This window comes from Sipha flava, unplaced genomic scaffold (genome assembly GCF_003268045.1).
Source record: "Sipha flava isolate LNK unplaced genomic scaffold, YSA_version1 222_pilon_pilon, whole genome shotgun sequence".
Classification (NCBI taxonomy): domain Eukaryota; kingdom Metazoa; phylum Arthropoda; class Insecta; order Hemiptera; family Aphididae; genus Sipha; species Sipha flava.
In genome coordinates this window covers 1,482,609-1,505,721 of record NW_020272853.1, presented here as the reverse complement: position 1 = coordinate 1,505,721, position 23,113 = coordinate 1,482,609, and the positions used below count along the sequence as shown (strand labels likewise).

Genomic DNA, 23,113 nt, shown 5'->3' with positions numbered 1-23,113 from the left:
GCGCACCCTCTCCCATGTACGTCCAATATTCGAATATTATATACACGCACACAAACAACGTTTTTATATATAACTCTGTGTGTGTGATAAAACTGTGTTGTTTTTTTTTTTAATACTTTATCCACGGGGTGGTTCTCCTTGGCCTCAAATCCTCCGCAACTCGGTGCTGACGCGCGCACCCCGCCATGGCTCGTCCATCATAAACCCATCGTCGCCGCCACCGCGTCCGCGTCCCTCGGCACACCCGGTCAAAGTTGAAGGGTTCGCGAGCCCTTTGCGGGATAACAGGTCCGGAATAACAAACGCGCAGGATATGCGAGCGACTGTAACCACGGCACTACTCATCACGTATTCCGCCCGTACGTCCTTTCCACGTCACGGACTCGCCGCAGCCGCGCAAAGAACGGCCAACTCGCCTCTTCCGTCTTCGATTTTTGCACGCACGCCCTTAGCCTCCTCGGCACGCACAGCCGTCGTCGATCGCCTCGGCGTGTCTTACCGGACCACGTGCGCTCGTATACATACATATATATATATATATATATATATATATAGTGTATAGTATACGTCATATAAATCGAATGCGCACTATGTATTTACGTAATATGACCATCGTATATACATCGGTCGGAGTATTGGACAAGTTATAGACGTTGATGGACGAATATTATTTGTACGACACGTCGTGACCGGGTCGTATACCAAAATATTGGTTAGGGTTGAAATTGTTTTGAAGGTCTCAAGAATTGCAAGATGTGATAGGAAGAAAATGTACATACGAATAAATTCGCAGTACAGTTCAAGGATATGTATCGAGAGCTTTAAAAATAAAATTGTTGATATTCCGCAGTGCTGTAATGTATGATGGCATTGCGTTTCGAAAATGTGTAATTATTGGTCGTATTGGTTTTTTTATCGAAAAGATTCAATTGTGATATGGCTTTGAGCAACCAAACACTGCTTACAATAAGTAATCGATGATTACCTTACATTAGTTTTGTACACGCTTTGAAATTGTTCTATACATTTTAATAAAATTGATGTCTAAATCTAAAAATAAATTAATATAACTAACCTGTATCAGAAACACGTTTTCTACTATATGGAATTATGTCATATGACCAAAAATATAAATGAAATTATTATAATCGCAGCTTTATGATTAGAATATATATATAAGTATATTTGTATATTAAAATGTATAATTATGGACGTATTTGGATGAAAAAATAATTATTTATACTACTCGCATTCATCTTATTATCAATTTACCAATTCAAACCATCAAATTATCAAGTTTGATAATCTCTAATCGATTAAAACTTAACTTGACTTTTTTTAACTTTAACTTTTATCGAAAATAATTTAATGACGCTTTTATATTTTTTCGTTTTTTTAAACACGCAAATAGGCGTGATTCAATACATTTTACTTTAACATTATTTCACTTTCCCTTCAGATTTTTTTAATTGCGACTCGATTATGCCATTAAAGTGCCATATTTCAATATTATTTCTGATTACATCAACTTTTAAGAATTTAAAAAATTTGAAATCATTATAACTGAATCTACACTTACAATTATACTCGTATATGTGTCGATGTATCAAATATTTTATTCTAAAGTTCTATCATAAGCTATATTCATATGATGATAATGAAATTATGCAAGTTTAAAATGATTTAAATTACACAATATATTGGCTATTAATTTATTTGAAATATAACCCTTTCTTAATCATAAAATAAATGCTGAAATCATGAAATGCTACTAATACAAATAAATAATTATATCCAGAAATGTTATTAAGTTTAATAAATTAAAAAACTGTCATCGTAGATTTGAAATAATCAGCAATCAGTATTATTTAAGTTAAATCATCTTTATAAATTCGAGGGTTTTGTACTGTCGACAAAAGTTTTGACGCTATCTGCTCCAAGCGGTTCAACAGTAATTTACACGAGACTTAATTTGTTTATTTTTTATCCTCTACTATATAATAATAGTTCTTAATTGGATTTGTCAATCTTGGAAGTGGTTGACTTAAGAAAGTTCTTTTTAATAATAATTTAAGACATTCAAATCTTTCGTTTATGTTTCTTTAAAAAAAAAAATAATAATAATCTCTGTCATTTACAAGACTTAAAATTACAGAGAAACGTCAAAAGAGAATTCAGCCTTTTTTTCGAAATTTAACAACTATGGGAATTTTATTATAATATTGTACACTCAATGGATAAGTTATAAAAAAAAAAATCTATTAATAATCATAAGTAAAATTCATTTGTGTATAATATAATGCTATCGACGGATTAAATACAGCAGAACCCATTTAAGACGTTCTCTAAGGGACCAGTTAACAATAGCGTCTGAAGTGGGAAATCGTATTACGCGGAAACAAAAAGTGATTATATTATATTATATAATACATCTATGTTATATATACATGTTACATTTTTTATATTTCAGTGTGAATTATTACATTTATATTATATATTATTTTATATTATCTATTTCAAAAAATCTTCGATTTTTGTTTGTTTCACATTTTTTATTTTTAGAATAGAGGAAATTCTCAATTTTATTATGAGGATGTAACGTTTTGTCAGAATTTTAAAAATAGGCAATTAATCTTTTTAGCTCATAAACATGATCAAGTGCATTTATTACTGGAAAAATCGGTGTTCTCTTCCTATTCCTCGCTTTCTTCCTTTATATTATGTTACATCAACTGATGCAATTTTACCATTAATTATATGGTCATTGCTTCTAGTGTTACTTTCGGTTATGTCCTCATTAATTTCTGCATATCCTGGAAACTTCTTCAATTCTTGAAAATCTTCGTTGCTTTCCACGGCACTGTAGTCACCCTCAACAAATTTTGTATTCCGAAAACAATTTTTAATGACATTAGCCGCAATTTTATTCCATGCTAAATATACGTTATGTAATGCAACGAGATTGATGTCAAGTTTTTTCGCGGGATTTTTACTATCCATATTTATCAAAAATTTACCCAGTATGAGCTTGAAACCTCGTAGTCCCAGCTGGAAGATTATTGATGATCCCAGTTGTAGTGTAGTGGATCGATGGAAGAAAGCATGGGCTACTAGTAAAATTTTGATTTATGTCCTCGTATTTCAGCCAGAACAGAGATTTCCAGGTTTCCACCTACCAAGAAAAGAATGGAGTACTCTAAATCGCTTAAAGTTCGATCAAGGAAGATGCGGTCATCTCATGTCGAAATAGAATTTCGTTGAAAATGCTCGATGTAAGTGTGGATACCCGAACCAGACAATGTGGCATATTACTGATGAATGTCTAATTTATTTATTTAATAAAAGTCTTAAAGGTCTTCAAAAATTGGAAGAAGGGTTTGTGGATTGGTTAAGTAGCCTATCAATTGGAATTTAAAGGTGCCAAATTAGATCTAAAGTTATCAATAAACACTCATTTTTAGAATAATAATTATATTGTGCTGATGGTTAAACTGTTTCCACATTTTTGAAATTCTATTTAATTGTTGCAAGTGTCTAGATATATTTGAAAACTGGATTATTTTAATGCCATACGAATATATATTTTTTTCATTTGTTTCAAGTATCGTAAAACCAAATTTTCGATATTTTTGTTTTAAAACCTTGATAATTCCTTGATCCAGATACTGTAATTTGCTTGTTGCATTTGGAAGTAAGAACACATGTGTTCAATTTTCAATTGGAATATTAGTATTATGTGAAGGACAGTTATCTAAAAACAATAAAATTTTCATGTTCTGTTTCTTAATTAAGAGGTCTAATTGTTTTATCTAGTTTACAAAAATATTACCTGTCATCCAAGCACGATTTATATTTTTTTATCAATATCATTGACAAAGCGAGTGTCTTATTTAGGAACCTAGAGCGTATTATTCAGAGTTAATTATATGTTAAACGTTGTCAAAATCAAATAATTCGTAAAAATGAGCTTATTAAGCGGGAAATCATTTTTAGCGAGAGCGTCTTAAATGGGTTCTGCTGTATATGATATTATTATGATAAGTAAAAGTAATATCATAGTAAGTATACGTAGTAATAGTATACATGTAATGGAACTATTGTTCATTACCATGTGTAAATTTATAAATGTATATGTTATATGTTTGGACATGTGTTAATAACTGACAACTAGCGATTAGTATATATCATCATATATTTTGTTACGAATAGGAAAAACGACAATACAACCTACGTGATATCGGGATGAATTTCTTTAAAAAAAACATGCTGATAAAAATAGTCACTTGTTCGTACGAGAAAATATTCCATAATGTTGCGTACACGAATATAATAATTAATATTATCTCAGCGATGTAAATTAACTGCGTAGTCGTGCCAAAACCAGAGAACGATCTAAAAATGACAGCGCGTCAGGCCAGTTGATGTTGATGTATGTTTAGGCAGCAGAAATTATTTCGTCTCATTACCATTTTATACGAGCGTGCCCATGACGTGAATCCTAGCCAAAAGGCGAACAACTTCTGCACTTGAAAATTGATTTGGGTCGCACTCGTTCTAAGCGATTCAACCCCTACGTTTTTCACCCCATCATATATGTATTATGATACGTGAGTTTCTCCTCGTCTTGTTATTAAAATTAAACTAATTCGTATACAGACATATAACACAGTATGTTTAAAATCTCAACGTTTTACCCATCGCAATAGTGATTTTTCAGTCGATTCTAGAGCTTACGTTTACATTGTATATTTTTTAGAAAATTCAACACATTTCATATGAAATTTACTTATTTTAACCTAAACCAAAAAATATATTTTTCAAAATTTTAATTTATTAATTTAATAGATCTTGGTAAATCATTATATGTTTAACACAACAGCTGGCACAACTAACAAAAATTGTTTGTTTTTTAATGAATATAATAAATATATAATATAAACACTTTAATATCGTACAATCATTGATTTTATATTGAATCTATAATAGTGTCTAAAAATAGATTTATTATAATATCAATAGTATTGATAATTTATACATTATCAACTTAATGAGTTAAGGTTATATTTGAATAAATCAAACATAATTTTCAGTTTTGTTTATTATTTTTTATAAGTTCAACTCTTCAAACATCAATTATTCTTAAAATTAAAAGAAATGAATTAGAATCACGGTTATACGTGTTTATTTTTTCAAAATATATAAATAATACCGTATTTGTGAAACGAAAAAATAATATTGAAACCCCGAACTTCATACTATTCTATTTAGTATGAAAATATACACCAAGAAAGTCTCAGGAAGAATTTTAGTAGTGATCCAACACGTTTATTCTTCCATTAAAATTCGGATATTCGCATAGCCCCATGAGGAAGTTTAAAACTACAATCTCAGGACACTATTGTTGGACAGCTAAATGGATTTCTTGTGTAACGTGTCTTCTTATAATACGATTTAACTATATGATGATGATGAGGATTGGAAGCCAGTCTAATTGAACGAAGATCCCCGAGACCGTTATTTATCGCACGTCGGATACGATGGCGGTTTATGGTAATAGTAGTAGTGGACGGTGGTGATGGTGGTGGTAGTGATAGTAGTAGGGGCAGCCAATCGGTAATCAGGTCTGGGCATGTGTGTCGTGTGTGAGACCAGAAGACTGAACTGGGGTGAGAAGAAGAGAGGGAAGGGAGATGGATGACATTGGGGAAGGTGGGTTTGTTAGGCAAAGTTTAAAGGGTTCAAACTAATTACTAAGAAAAGGTCGAGGGTCCGAGAGAGGGTTGTTTGGCCGTATTGTTTTGGCGGTGGGAAGCGAATATAAGGAGCCAGCCGCAAGACTGTGGCCCGGTTTCCTTGGACCGAACCGCGAAGGAGAAAGAGTGCGTGCGCGAACGTGTATGTGTATGTTGTGTGTGTGTATGTGTGTGTGTAAGAGAAAGAGAGATTGAGAGTTGTGTGATGGAGGGAGGGATTTGTAAGTGGTAAGGAAGAGAAAGAGGGATTCAACGAGGAGATTCTGAGAAAACGGGATAGGAGAACCCATATACACACACGCTTGCACATACGCGTATATTACTATAAAGAGCATAAAGCCGCTCCGTGTCCACCGGCTGGGTGGGTGGAGACGGGCAGCATTGTGTTTAACCCTCTCCCTTGAAAACAGGAGAGACCATTAAACAACCGCAGCATGGGAGGAAGCACGAACAGCCGCCACCGGCCTTCGATCAGCGAGCGCTGCACTGCCGAAACTATTCGCGCAGCACCTTAAAAGCGTTTCGAGGCTAGTCACTGTGGTCGGACAAGACCGGGTGGGGGATTTACATGAATTTCGCCTTTGAACACATTGGAAATTCAAAATATGCCTACTAAAGTATTAGTACATCGTGTTATTAATTAAGCGAATTAATCACAATAATGGAACGCCTTAATAATAATATCTGGTGGACCAACGTACGTCTTATCCAAACTAATGACGATCTTCCGCTCAGCAGCAGCCCGACCAATATTATTATTATTATTATTTTATTATTATTATTATTATTATTATTATTATTATTATTATTATTATTATTATTATTATTATTATTATTATTACATTCAGACCTCAGAAGTAATATAAACGTGTACAGGGTATCGACATCTTATACAACTATGCATTTTACATTACCCTTAATTCAATCAGAAATCGTTAATAGAAAACGTTAATTCTCCTTCAATGTTATATACTTACAAACACCATTTTCTGGATATCATCCATAATTATTATTATCCGGATTTTATCAATATATATATTAACTGAATACTGATTTTCAATCACTTATCTGATAATATTTTATTAAAATGATTTAATTTAAACAAAACAGTTGTAATTAATCCCTCAACGGAAATATTCGTATTATGCACTAATTTTAAGTTATGTATATCTTTTGATTTGTTTTACGAGAAAGTGAAACGTTCATTGCTTTAACTCAAGCCCGGATTAAGGGGGGGGGGGACAAAGGGGGCCATGTTCCCGGACCCACAACGGATATTAAACAATAGTAGGCTCCTGGTGAATAGTTAGTTTTTTCGTTTTTTAACTCTTTTTTAGCTTGTATAAAAAACAAGTATAAAATAGTATATAGTTTTATGGTTTAGTGTTCAAAGTGTAATGCTTTAGAGATAATTGATGCCGATGATATAATTAAAGAGTTTGCTTCCCAAAAAGAAAGAAAAAATTATTTATATAAATAACATTTTTATTTTTTGTATTAAAAAAAGCAAGAAATAAATGTATAAATTAGAATATAATTTTTTTTTGTCTTTGAAATATATTATGCGTGGGTCATCAATTTTTGATTATGGTTATGGGCCCCTAAAATTGTTTTGCCCCGGACCCCAAATTATCATTATCTAGGCATGCTTTAACTATTATAACGTAAGTAAATTTAATTCTCAGTATGATATGCCCCTTGTCAACTCAATATTTTAAATCGTTACAGAAAACATAGAATCAATTAACTAGATACATATGGAATTAAGAATTAAAACCCCAATTAATATAAATAATATTTAATTAATGTAGTCTTAACTTTTTTTGAATAATTATCAAATAATGATATTTTAATAATTAAATAACGTTTATGAATTAAACCTTTTTCTATAAATAAATAATAATTAACAATTTAAGGAAACTATGTCCAAACGAATTTAACAACTAATAATTTCTCTAAATTATTGTATTTCAATTAATTAGGTGAAAATAATATTTAACAAATCTTTTTACTGTTACTATTTTGAAATATAATTTAGAATTACGTTCAATATAGACTAGTAATTTACATTTGGTTAAAACGTTAACTTTACAAGTTCTATCTAATTTATAAATGCCCCATTTTTTTTCTTCATATTTTTGAAAGTAAATTTTATTTGATAATAATTAAATAATTGTTTTGTTTTCAAAATACAAATCTTAAAATTTAGCATAAATATTACGATTACATATATAGTTTTACAATATCATATGTTGCCGTTAAAAAGTAAAAGTTAATTGATTAAAAATATCTTTAAATAATGATACCCATTTTTTCAACTTTTTTTCGATGTAACGGTATAAAAAAAATGCATTAAAATATATTTTGTGTATAATAATTTATAAGTTCACCCAAATCAATGAAATTTTACACTTTGTTTACGGGTTCATATCATTGCTACTGAGTTATATGTGCACATCTTCCACATTCTCCCAACCATCATGCTCCGTTTCCGGGAGTGGAAAGGAAGAAACTCTTTGGGAGTGATTTCCTTAAGTGCTTTATCGACATCTTCATCTATATAAATTTCGCGGCAACCCTAAGTAATAAAATAACAACATATAGCGGAGGGGGGATAAAGACGAAAAAAAGTCTTTGGCAAATAGTTCTATTTTTTTTTTTTTGCCTTTTATAACGTGTCCGGTCTTGTCAAAAACATCAGTAAATTATTATTTTTTGAGCCCGCAACATGTGAACGCCTATCCGAAAGTATTATGTATCATAAACATGTTTGCCAAATTTATGGATTTCATAAGAAGCTGAATTAGAGTCTTTCCCCTTGACTAGTTTCTTTTGTGAATAATATTGTTTTGTTATTCTTTCAGTGGTGGACAAATTTCAACTTTAATGTCGAGTCAACCTTTTTTAGATATTATAAATAAATACTATAAGGGACTGAATCGGGTCAACATTTTATATACAACAGTTTTTATTTTTATTTTTGACCACGATAATAATCATAAAATCATAAAACAGTAATAATATACCACAGAATTTAGTGGTCAATAAAAACACACAATTAAATTGTCAAGTCAGGCAAAAAAAAAGAAGAAAAAAATGAATTACCACCCCCCTGCCCCATTGTTGCAAGGCAATAAAAATCCTAAAGAATTACAATTTCTGAAAGGTTAAAATTTACAATATAGAACAATAAACGTTAAATATTAAAAGCATTTGGATTGACTAAAAAAGTAATTTATAATATAATATTATACTATTATAATATAATTTTGAAACCAGCATTCAACTAAAAGTTAAATTTTGCAATTAATATTAGTTCGCGTCTAATTAAATATGATATTAAAAAATTTATACATCAATTATTATATTTTATACTTTTAAATTATCTACCGACCGTTTAAAATTATTAACTATTCATCATATGAATATCGTATGACATAGTAAATTTTAATCGAACTATATTTTACAGCAATAACATTAAGGTCATTGATAGGAAAATTCACTGACACATAATCAATTATAGTTTAAAATGGTTATAATAAATTTTATACATAATCGTTGAAAAACCAATTCGTAACAAATGTTTAGTTGTGTTTGGAACTAATATAATTGTCTTTCGATCGGTGGTGTATATTCGATATACGAGAATTTGACCGTATTTTGATACATATGAATAGGAAAAATGACCCTAAAGCTACAGCAACGATGAATGCTTAAACACCGCATGCCGCCCCCATACGTCTATTTAGCGCTGTTAATGTGCGCGGGATATGCACGGCACTGCGTAATAAATAGCCGTTTCCCCCCACCCCCATTCTCCTATCCTCATTCAATTTCTCACCGTTCCCAGCACGAGGTATCCTTTAAGGAACGAGGCGTCTTAAAGACTAATTGGTTATAATTAGCCGGCGGCAGAGCCCGTGTATGTATTGTATTGTCTTATGCCCGTGAGGAGGGACGAATAGTTAGTTGGTTCTGCTCTTTAAAACCGTCGGCAGCGACATGGCGGGGGGGGGGGGTTGAATTTGCAGATGTGCCGTTATTTACGATCGGGTCACCTAACCCTTGTAATGCTAACATAACGACTTGGCCGCTATGTATTATTACCGGTTATTATTATACACATAAGGCAGCACAAGGCGGCGGCATTTCTCAGTCGGTCCGTCGGGAGATTTATGTTGGTAGCAGATCGTCTTAAGTGCGCCGCATTCACCCCCCTCCCCCCCATCTGATTTGTCTTCCACGCTGAAGGTTCCCCTTCACATGCGAGGAACGCGTCACTTCCGTTCACGACCCCCGTGCCCACTAATGGCGTACACCTATAGCAGTCGAGAAGAGCAGTGGCCGGTACCTACATGTACACGCTCACGAGGACAACGAAGATGGAGGAATGTTAAATTATTTCTAATAACTCTTGCTGGTCAACCATTTCCCCGCCAGGATAACGGATCACTTGTTAATCCTTTTGCCACCGGTGAGTATATCCTTACGACACCATCACTCGCTCTTGTAACAGTTGCATAACTCGGTGGTTTATGCATCAGAATTTAATGCGTGAATACAATATGCACAACCACAACGTCCTGGGACAGATATAAATTTGTCATCGGAAAAGACCATCGGAGAAGATAGATGCACGTAATTGAGAGATCTATTACGCACTCGTTCGTCGTACTGCGATTACTATAAGTTCTCAGAGTCAATTACAAACGCACAGTGTATCAGTAAAATGTTATCGGTTTACGTTGTTAAACAAACCGTCTATATTTTTAACGAATAACTATTGGTTATGTAACAGTCAATGTATCTACATTGTGTTTGTCTTCGAAAAAAAAGGTCTTAATTGTTTAGAATATAATTATTTGGCGAGTAATTTAACTTTATATTTCTTTTTAATAAAATAACATGATATTAATGTTATTTAAATTTGCACTATTATTGGAAAATCGTGTTTTACTCACAAAATTCGGTATTTCATGATCAAATTTTAAATAACTATTTACTACCATAATTTAAGCCAACGATTTTTTTTTGTTATATGTATAGTATATACTTATAAATAAAGAAATATTAACTAAGCGTGTTTGACTAACCCAGAGATTCTCAACCGTTATGCCGCGAAATTATTCAGGTGTGCCGTATAATTTTTGTCTTATAATACATATTAAATATAATAATCAAAATTTGAATTTATGATATTATTGACTTCGAAATTCCCTTGAAAATAAAAAATAATAAAATGACCAGATAAAACAGCTATAATATTATATAGGTATCCCATACTACCCGATACGAGTATTACATGCAGTTACGTTGACTTTTATCACATACTATAATGCTTATATGAAAATATAGCCTCTGATGTTATTCATTATAATGATAATCGTACGCGTGTAATTGTTACGCATAATACTGTATAGGTATTTCGATCAAGAAATATTTTAAGTTAAATTTAAAAATGGATACATTTTTAAAAAAGTGTAAATTAACGAATGACAGTAATATTAGTGCAAATTACAAACATTTAAATATTCAAATTAATATTAAACAATCTGCTTCAATAAATGATAAAAGCTTACATTTAAAAGTTAAACGTAAATATATATATATTGATGGTTATATATGTTTTGGATTTACATGGAATGGTGATATTGATTGTCTTTTACCAGTTTGTATCAGTAGCGTCGAACTACTTTTTAATAGGTGGTGCAAACACATATTATAACTACCCGATCATCACTACCTGATATTTTTTGACCATCAATGATCAAAATATTATCATGTTTATATTGAGTAGGGAATCTATTACCTTATACCAACTAGCTATTAAGTACCAGTTTTTATAAATTATATAGACCCAGTACCCACCTCCCAATTTTGAATGGACAAATGTACCACATTAAGTACATATTCAGCACCACTGGTTTGTACCGTTTCAACTGTTTTACTCTAAATAGAGGAATTAAGTAAAAAACATCAGGCTCAGGTATTACATTAAATTTGTATAATTTAATAAAAACAATATATTATATATAAATATGGCATTATATATATTCATTAATATTTATTTAAGTGTGCCACGGACATTTTTAAAATTATTAAGTGTACCTTTAAATAAAAAAAAGTTGGAAATCCCTGGAATAACCGATGAAATTAAAACTTGATTTCCGGTTATTATATTGAATAATAACAGATACCTATTTTCTATATTATCTGACTTAAACATTTCAAGTATTTAACTTAATTTCAGACGATTACAAAGTTTGGATAATTGTTAAGGTATGGGAGAAATTTAATGAAATTTACAACACAATGGTAGTTGAACATGAATTTTCTACTCCCTTTCTAAAGAATATGAGGGGTGCCTAATTATTCACACTAATATCAGCAGCGAATGCTTATATTTTCACTTTTGAAGCACCAACTTTCATGCAGTTTGATTCCTTAATTACCGTACAACCAGTAGCTCCCTGGAGATTAAAACAGTTTTCACTGAATGTATTCGTATTTCTGAATATTGTGTTGTATGTAAAATGTATAAAATATCATCTCCGCCTTAATAAGCATGATATTATTAAACATGTCGTTCGTGTAGAATACGAGTTACTTACATACAAAAGAGGGATGAAAAACTGCTAATTCGAACTCGCTTTACTTTCAGTTTTGGATATTGTATTATACTGAAACCCACTAGGTGACGATAAGTAACGGTATAAGAAGTTCGGCTTTAGCGGGTCGGAGGACACCCTTAAAAGCTGCGGTTTCTTGGTCTGCCGGACTTGATAAAGGTTTCACGGTATACTACGGTACAGCTGTATGGGTTTTCAGTGTAATCAGCATTTTGGTGACCACAAGCACCGTCGGTCCGCAACACAACGGTTGCCGGAACCTCTCAAAAACGGTCTTTAATTACAAACGCGAGAACATATTAGGGCCAAGTGGCGGGAGGGATGTTCAATATGTTTTGGACCATAAACTTCAACCTATGCAAGTACTTAAGAATCCCTAAAGTGAACGGCAGGTTATGAAAATTAATTCTCTCATGTAGCCTTAAAGCCTAGGGTATTTACAATTCGTCTGAAATGTATTTTGTAAAACTATTATAATACGATGGTATAAAATAATAAATTATGTGTTTATTAATAAACTTTTTATTTAAATTTTTAATTTAAATAAAAATTTTCTAACGTAGGAAATTATTCGAATTATAAATCAAACAAACGGTGCAGAGAGTTTTACTATTATATTATCAATACATCATGTGTTATTGTATACTGTATACACATAAATATAAAAATAAACAAACAGTGAAAAACATATAACCTAAACGCTCAAAAATACAACACAAATGTCGATGAATATCAATCTGAGCGAACAAAATCTGATAAATTATTAACTCTATAGGCGATACAAAGATAAAAAAAAACTCCCTCTCCAATTGGTTTGTATAGTTGTTAGATTTTATTGACATACTTGGCCTTTGTCGTTTGTTACGATCTTTTTTTTTTATTCTGGTTTCCTGTTTTTCCCATCTCATCGTTCTTCAGAACACTACAGCCGGTTAGATAAATCCGATTTTTATAGAGATTACAAAACATTTAACCTGTTTTTCTACGAGCAGACTTATTTCCCGAACAACGCCATAAATTTCATGGTTGACTTCGCGCTGTGCCCATTTGAAAGACGCGTATTGGGGCGCGGGATCCCACGACAGATCCGTCCAATTCCGGGAGGGCGAATCGAGTAAAAAAATAAAATAAAAAAGCTTCGGGTGAATTCACAAAATGAATACAAACACAGAAAGTTTAGAAATTATAAAGAAAAATCACTTTAATCTTAAGACTTTAACAATTTGTAAACAAATTAAGCAAAAACGTGAAAAATATTTGTTGTCATAGTAAAGATTGTTAAACTTTATGCTATTATGAATTTTATCTACGAAAATATACCATATTTTATTCAATTGTTATATCACATAGATACAATTGATTGAACAATGACGGATAAAATTAGTTTTTGAGATTTTTGGATAAAATTTGACCGTTTAGGTCGGCTATTTTTCAGTTAAAATAAATTTAAACGTAAATTTATAGACATTTTTATTTTAATTTTAGCAAAATTTTAGCAGGATGAGTTAATGATTAACTGTTGATTTAATGAAATGAGGATGATTTTTTTTGTCCATAATTTGGATGAAACAAAAAAATACGTAAATATTACTTAATTTCTTATTTTTTTTTAAAAACTATTTACTACTGTATAATTATTTACGTAAGAATAATTAGTTATAATCAATCAAATATCTATACGCAATATTTTACTATATCCAAACATTTAGAAATATTTATCTAGAAATTACCAATGTAATAATGTAAACGGTAATTTAAATTGAAGATTTACCAAATATATATATATATATATATATATATATACAGTATATTCAACGATAATGGTAACACGAAATATTTTTAACGCATTACCATGTATTTTATTCAGATAGACTGTTAAAAAATACGATAAATACACATGGCGCATATTAAAATTTTAACTTACTTTCAATTATTCAATTTTCAAAATAGGACAAAACTTTATTAACAAAGTTGTTTAAAAAAATTAATTTTATCCCAATACGAACTCAAAATAGAGGTTGCTGTTTAAAAAAAAAATTGTTTTACTGCACATGCGTGAGAAAAAAATGTTAAAAATTGGAATTTTTCAAAAATAAGTGTAAATTCAAGTTATTTTACAGATATAAAAACCCGAATGAAATTCAAATTATGCGTTGGAAATATATCGTGTTACCATTATCGTTGAACACACTGTACATATGTATCTATAATTAATAAATAAATTACTGAAAAAAAATGATTTACCTAAAACGGTTTATTATATTATGGAATACAGAAATGCCATGAAAAATATTGCCTACAATACATTCGTTTTTTTACTATGTTTCATAGAAATATCCTTTATGTGACACGGCATTTAGGTCAGGGATACCAGAGAAATACACCAGAGAAATTTATTTGGTTGTCATAGTATAAATTCATTGTCAAAATCACAATTGATTTTGTTAAAATATTTAACAGCGATTTCGTTGTTATGGTCAACACAGTAAAATCATACATTTTTGTAAATATTTTAATAAAATCAGAACCGATTGATACTTAAATTTCGACTACCATTTTACAACCAACATAATTTGACAACCAAATCGTTTTTAGCTTAATTAAGTCACGTTCGTAATTAAAAGGAATTAAAACCAAAAAATCATATCAATCACAAAAAAGTACTACGTATGTTTTTACTTTAAATAGATATTAAATGTACAAAAATGTCCTATAATTTGTATACTAAGTATAAAATTATTTTTATTGAAATAATACGCTAAAAAAAAAAAGAAATAAATATTTAATGACAAAGGCAAAATAAAAAAAATAAATAAAAAATATTATATCAAGATTTGAATACGTGTTTAAAGTTTTTGATTTTTAAAATTATTTAATTAGATAAGATATTACCAATATTACATGTTTTTCAGTATTTCATGGAAACTTATTATTGTAAAATATAATTTTTCAGAAAATTATGAAAAGCATTTTTACAAATTTATAAGCGTATTAAAATAAAATTTGTTATTCTCAAGTGTTTTATTTGAATGTTTCTCAAAAACTAACAGTGTGCTGCCATCTATTCAGCCAATAGTAACACAAGACGTGGATATTTTTCAAAAGTTCACAGATATCGCTAAAGACTCCATCACCTGAAGAATAATAACAAAAACATACTTTGCCACGTAGATGGCGCTTAGATTCATTCCCGTTCACCACCAAAACCAGCCAGATCGCATTGTCTGTATAATAAATTAATATTTTAGGGAACGGCATAATAGTTTTAACGGTGTTCAAGATGAATTAAAAAATCGTAAGGTTCGACCGACCATCGACCATTCAAAACACGGCAATTATGCTGTACTGAAATAGATCATCTACTAATCCCAATAAGAAATATCTATTAGTATTTAATATTTAGTTTTTAATGTTACCTTTAAAATTTCAATTTATATACGTTATAGTAAATAATAGTTACTGTACTCAGTCTTCGGGCTTACATTCGAATACATAAATAAATAAATAAATTATTTATCTATCAGCAAAATAAAGCCCAATCGTGTAATTGTTTGCATCAATCTAGGCCATAGGATCCCAAAGTGTGCGCCGTGGTGCCCCAGTACGCCGTGATGTATGTATAAGGGCGCCACGCCGTCATGAAATACTATCAGGTCTAACATTTTTCTTATGATTAGTCATACTATGACTTAGAGAAGGGCAACCTAAAAAAACCTTGGATCAAAAAGGGTGCCTTGAGTCGAAAAAGTTTAGGAAGCACTGATCTAGGCTATTGAATAACGCAGGCCAGGATGTTGCTTGTATGATCAAAGCAGTAGCGCCGAACTTCTAAAATTTTCCTCAAGTCAAATAAAAATATGACAGCCTCAAGCACCTCAACGACCACAAGCCTACATTTTTAGTATGCATAGAAAAATAATTTGTTGATATTAGTCAGACACGTACCAACAGACACCGTACCGTACTGTTTCGCAAACTATTTTATTATGTGTTTTAATTTAGATAATTCATATTTGAACGTTTCCGTTCCGTTCGAATACGTACCGACCTGTCAGAGTCCTTCTAGAATTACTCGCGAGAAATATCGCGAGGTCAGAATATTGCAAACTATAGATGGGCACCTCTGATTCCCAGCCTTATTTTAAAATTGTGGTCAGGCCGCGGCCCAACGTATGCATAGGTTTTGACGTCACTGGATCAAAGAGTATCATGTTTGATAACCATTAACTGATCCATTGTTCTATCAAATTTTAAGGCCTACTATAACTATAATTCGTATAAATGTACAACTTCAATAATAAAAAAAACATATTATTGACACAGCCAAATTCTCGACGTCCAATGGTGGCGAACCACCAACGACGAAAGTATAAAGTTTATGCATTAAATTGTAAAAACAATAATTATTTTGTAAGTGTCTATTAATTATACTAATTTAGTCACCTGATAAGGGTCAAGCGCTGGAATTCGCTGTGAAGGTAAGAACCTTAAATATTTAAATTAAAAAATTCACGATTTTTTAACAACAGTTATCATCAATGCTTTCACGCTACACGTTTGCTCGAGCAAATGACGTATGTGTGTGCTAGCTGTACGGCGAATTAGGGTATCGACATGTTTAAGCACCTTAAACGTTTTAATAAACACTTCATAATAAGGCGAAAATCCATTAACCAGCCCACACTGATTCTAATAATTATCAGACCATTACACTAAATTGTATTATTGTACATGCGGCATTAATACACATCAAATATCATAAAAAACTTCACTTGCCTGTTTGTTAACTGGTGGCAGTATTAGTTTTCTTCGCTTCATCCAAGGGGCATCCGGAGGTTTGGCCGCAGGACGTTTGGATGGCGGCGATCCGGATGGTAATTCCAAGATGTGCCTTATGGTGTGTTTAGATTTAGGTTTGATCATGGTTGTGTTGAACTCGAAACACTCCTTTGCGGTCTGCGAAAAAATAAAATACAACATTGCAAGTGAGAATACGACGGATTTTCCGATGTGAAGTATTTGCAGCTAATTTGGCAATGTACATTTTTTTTCTCCTCCCACATAGACTATATTTATGTCATACAGTTAATTGGAGTCATTTATAAAATATTAATAAAATTCATTAAAAGTGTTCAATGACCATTTTCCTTGTTGTGTTATGATTACAGATATATACAATAACTAGATAGCTAACTAGAGAACATTTGGAAGTCAACCACCATATGTGTAATAGCCAGTGTTTACTTTAATTATTGTTATCAATTCTTATCATTATAAAATACAACATTAATTAAACATAGTTTACAAGTACGCAACCTTTTTCGAGTACTCAAATTATTTCTTGAGTACTGAAATATTTAACTTGACTCGAAATAATTGAAACTTATTTCGATTGGAATTCACATCAAGAAACAATACTCTTTTATCTCTAAATTTCAATAGTAATTTATCATCGATTTGACTCACACTTTTTTTATTTACTACATTAAAATTGATCACTGACTTTCAAAATCCAAAATATTACAAGAAATTAGTGATGGACAGAAGCGAATATTTGTTATTATCGACTATTTGTCAATTTTCATCACAAACAGCCGAAAATCTATAGTAGTATCTATAATACAACCTACCTATTAAGTTATGCATAACTTGTTATAACATGTTCATTTATATTTTACATTTTTTTTTTGCTTTAAAATAAAGTATTCTGTTTAAAAAATGGTAAAGTTAACATTTTTTTTTTTATATTTACTTGATATGTGTTTGGATTTATTTTTAAAACAAATATTTCGTTACAAGTAGTAATTTTGAATCTGTATAAAAATATTATAAATGTAGATAGGTTATTCTAAGAAATGACAAGATGGTACACTAGTATTCTAGTAATTTATATGGATTTTATGAAAATAAATATTAAATACCCCAAACAATTTCTAACTGTGTTAGAAAAATTTTTGATGTACAATTTGTAAAGATTTCGATTTTATCAAATATTTTTGGCTGTGATGTGCTGCTGTTTACTGTCGTTGCAACATCGAATACGATTTCCCCCTCCGCAATAAATGTCTGTATTGGCAATTAGCACGTCTGCGCACGTAATAGTTTCCACAAAAATTTTTGGTATTATGAAATAATTTAATTTTGGTGACTATTGTTAATATGTAATAATCACTGGATAATTCTAAAATTAAAATACACACTGATACTATTATAATATTATATAGATACTCGTATAAATATAAGCACACTCCTAATTGCTAGTATATACATAAGTACTATGCGTTGTCCCTATTTAGCAAAATACTTTTAGTTGACTTTTAGTGAACACTGTTGATTCATCAAAACTTGCCAATTGAATTTTAGATATTGTTTTTTAATTGTTTTAATTAAATTGCAAAAAATTGTGATTATTTTAATGTGCGTTTTTGTGTAATTTATTTCGATATTCGTCAATTGCACCGAATTCGGGACACTACCTGTATAGTATACATCTATTGCGCCGGTATAAAAAGGGTATATTAAAAAGGTATACATCTATTGCGTCAATATAAAAAGACTATATTTAAAAGGTATACATCTATTGCTCCGGTATAACAACTATACAGTACAAGTAAAAATCATAATGGCTAAAAACAAAAATTAAAATTAAAATCAAATTAATCATTCTACATACTTGGTATTTACACTTATAGTATATTATACATATGTACATATTTACATTAATCCTACAAATTTTAAAAAGTTCTTAGATCTAATATTAAAATTAGTTTTGTCTATTTTACTATTTATTTTTTTGTAATAAATTTAGAGTTTGGTCTATTTGTGATAACTAAGAGAACACGTATTATGATTGTTGCGTTACATTATTTTTAAAACTTCATAGAAAACAAAAATATTTGGATGGGGGTGAATAAAAATATTTTCCAAACGCTGAATAAAATGCCTCACGTTATTTTTTTGTCTACTTCCCAATAAAAAGTGTGAGACATACTTATATACGTTTCATGCAATTATTGATAAATGTAAAGAAATTAATTTGAATTTTTCACCTAAATATATTATTATTGGCTTTGAACTGGCCATACACTCAGCTGCTAATTAAATATGGCCTCTGTCAAAGAGAATTGGATGTTGTTTTCATCTAACATAGGCATGGTTTAGAAATATTAAGCAGTGTGAATTGGCAACAGAATACAAAAAAATTCAGACATTGGCAAATTGATTAAATACACTTTTGGTTTATTATATTTGGACCACGAAGAAGTGTTTGATTGTTTTGTTGAAGATTTGATGCCAGAATGCCCAACTGACAATAGAGTCGTTAAATATTGTGATTATTTAGTAAAAAATTATATTTCTGAGGATAGTACATTTATTCCTTGTCTATGGGCATGTAATTCAGCGAATATTCTGCTTACGACGAATGCGTGCGAGTCGTTTTATTCGTATTTTAATGACCAATTTTATTCTAATTCTTCATCTATATTAAGTTGGTTAAATGTTGTGAGAAATTTTGTCCAAACAGATACATATATAAAAATCAATAGCATTGAAATACCAAAAACATCAAAAGATGCAAGTATAATTAAAAGAGGCAAGTACACAATCAGAAACAAATAACGAGGTATCGATTAAATGAAATTTTTTGCTATGAATTCATTAAAAGTTTGTACAGTGATTTTAAAAATAAAGTATAGGTATTAATTAATATATTTTAAACGATTTTTTTTTTTATAAATATTGTGGACTAAATTTTAAATTGGTTAAATTTATAAATTTAACTCTTGGTTAAAAAAAAAAAATGTTTGGAAAACAATGATTATCGCCTCCTCGTAGTGTTTAATTCCTCGTGAGTAACTTAATTTTAAATTGGTCTAAACTACTCTGGGCGAAACGGTAATTATATAGAAACAAAATTTGGGCGAAACGGGTCCCGCCCATATTATAATGATTGTAAGAATTATCATGATATAATATTTATTAATGTAAATTATAATAAATACCAAGTTCCTAATACATTTTGGGTTCGAATGTGGGTTTCATACGACAACATCGACAGTTGTAAGAATGATAAAAATATTCTGTACGATTAAGGGATCTATAAGATAACTATGAACATGTACCACAGATTATATGAATACAGATGGTGCACTCTGTATGCTATAATGTAAATACAGCTATAAGAATCGAACACTTTTAAGGAGCGTGACTACAAGTAGAAAAATACATTTCTTTATAATAATTTATTATTTCTGAACGAGCGTCACTGACTTTTGTTGTGGTTCCACTAAATGCCAGCCAAAATTCTAAGTAAATAATATAGCTCATTATGGTAAAATAGTCGGTACAATCATGTATTTCTTGAATGTGGTCACATTGATCACAGAAGTTAGTCACGCTTCATAAAAGTGTCCGCGATTTGTTTACATTTTGAGAAATCGCCCGAAGTGCACTATCTGTATTCATATAATTTTTGCATATACTATAAAATATAATATACATAGTTTACATTATACCCGTAATGTAAGTATATTACTTTATGATTATGCCACAGACTATAGTTATACAGTCAAAGAATTATAAAACTATGTCAATGTCTATTTTATGCTGATACATGGGCTAGGTAGGAAATATTTTCGGGGGAAGGGGGGGGTCTAGATTTATATTAGTACTATAAAACATTAAAATTAAATATGTATTATTTATTTAATACAACTGAATACCAATACAATATTTTATCCATATAAATTATAAATTTAAAAATATAAAAAAAATTATAAGATAAAACCTTGTTTTCTTAGTTGAAGCTTAAAAATATTGATTACTTTTTCCAGGTCAGCATTAATTTCACGATGAACGCTTAGCAAAGCAAGTTCAATTAATCGTTCATTTACTGTCGAATTTCTCAAAAATGATTTAATACGTCGTAATTTTTAAAAAGTTTTTTTGTAGTAGTAGTTGATACGGGAAATGTAGAAATAATAGTTAACAATTTTTTTATATTTGGAAAAAATTCAGAATCACATTTTAAAAATGCTTCAAATGCTGAGGATAGTCTATAATCTTCTTTTTCTCTTACCCATTTGGATTTCCACAATATATATTCCAAATTAGACTGCTGATGATCCGAAATTATTGTCTTGTAAAAATCCCATAAATTAATTTCTATTTGTATTTTATATATTTATATATTTATATTTTATTTATTTATATATTTATATATTTCTCATTTGTAAAAATCACTTTATTTGGCATAATATTTTGAAAAGATAAAATTAAATCATAATGCTGTTCAAACTTACTTTTTAAATTTGTTATTAAATGATCAAGAAATAGTATAAAAAGTGCTTTTTTATAATATTTTTCAGGTGTAGAATCTTAATAATTATCTCGATTAATTTGTTTTTTTTTTTTTAAATCTTGGTACACTCATTGTGCCACCAACATCAGTTAAAGTTTTTGAAGTTTTTTGTTTTAGTTAAATTCCATCTCAGCAATTTGGTGAAGAAAATTGAAAGAATCATTGATAACTCGAACTATTTTGGGGAGTGTTTGAACACCCAAAAATCCCGCCTTACCTACGCCCATGTGCTGATACACTATGATTATCAATTGTACGCCACCAGCAATGAAATAAATAAAAAATTTATGACTTACGTCTCTACTTATAGATGTTAATCATATTTTGATCATACAATATTTGGTATTTGTCCAATACATTAGAGAATATTAATATGAAGTGCATATTAATTTAGTAAAAACTAATATAATTCTAAAAATAAATTAAACTCTTTAATTTATTTCATTTTATTTAAACGTCCTTGAACTTTTTAAATCTAATAATATAACGTTTGAAGAGATTGATTTTTTAGTATTTGTAAAATAATTTATGAAAATTATTACCATTAATTAAATGGCTAATTAATTATATGGCCAAAATGAGAATTTTTAGAGCAAAAATCCTTTATATATAAACAAAATTGATTCACAAACTAAAGAATATTTATTCCTATTAAAATAAAAAAATTATAAAAATTTAAAAAAATTAATACAAAAATATCTATATTATGATATAGATAAATTTATTGTACTACAAGGTACATTAATTTAACATACAATTTTATATCCTAGCAAATTAAATTTAAATTTTTAAATATTTTTTTCCTATAGGTATTACTTTATAAATTTTATATATTTATGAATTAATATATGAAGTATATAGCCAATTTAAAAGCAAATAATTGTGTATACTATAGTTGTCAATGCCAAAAATAAATAATTTAATTATTCTGATTTTAATCATTCATAGAACAAGATATTATATTTCTTTACATTATTTGATTAATTTATAATAATTTATAACAAATCAAAATGAAAAGAATATTCAGAAATGCATTCATTATTACAAAAATCTTTACTTCATTTGCTATTCACAAGACGAATAACTGTAAAATTATTATACGACAAATGGATAGTCCAACAAGAATTAAGTCTGAAGGAAAATACAAGAAATAATTAGCGTCAAAATAAAAGATTATGAAGAATTAATATAAATTCTTCATATTCTTTTGACACTAATCATTTCTTGTATTTCCCCTTCAGACTTACTTTTTGTTTGATTATCCATTTCTGGTGAAATAACTTTACAGTTATTTGTCTTGTCAATACCAGATGAAGTAAAGTTTTAGATAAAAAAAAAATAATCACTTTATCATCAACATTTTAACAAAT

General features: G+C 29.8%; 1 protein-coding gene across 4 annotated transcripts in view; it reads right to left on the bottom strand.

Moving 5' to 3' along the window:
* The window catches only part of LOC112683280, a 271,887-nt gene that overhangs the window by 173,655 nt on the left and 75,119 nt on the right, over positions 1 to 23,113 (bottom strand). For all 4 annotated transcript variants that reach the window (XM_025554218.1, XM_025554219.1, XM_025554222.1 and 1 more), the window contains exon 3: positions 17,159 to 17,338. In XM_025554218.1, the coding sequence (XP_025410003.1) occupies positions 17,159 to 17,338 (180 nt within the window). The remainder of the gene's footprint in view (positions 1 to 17,158; positions 17,339 to 23,113) is intronic.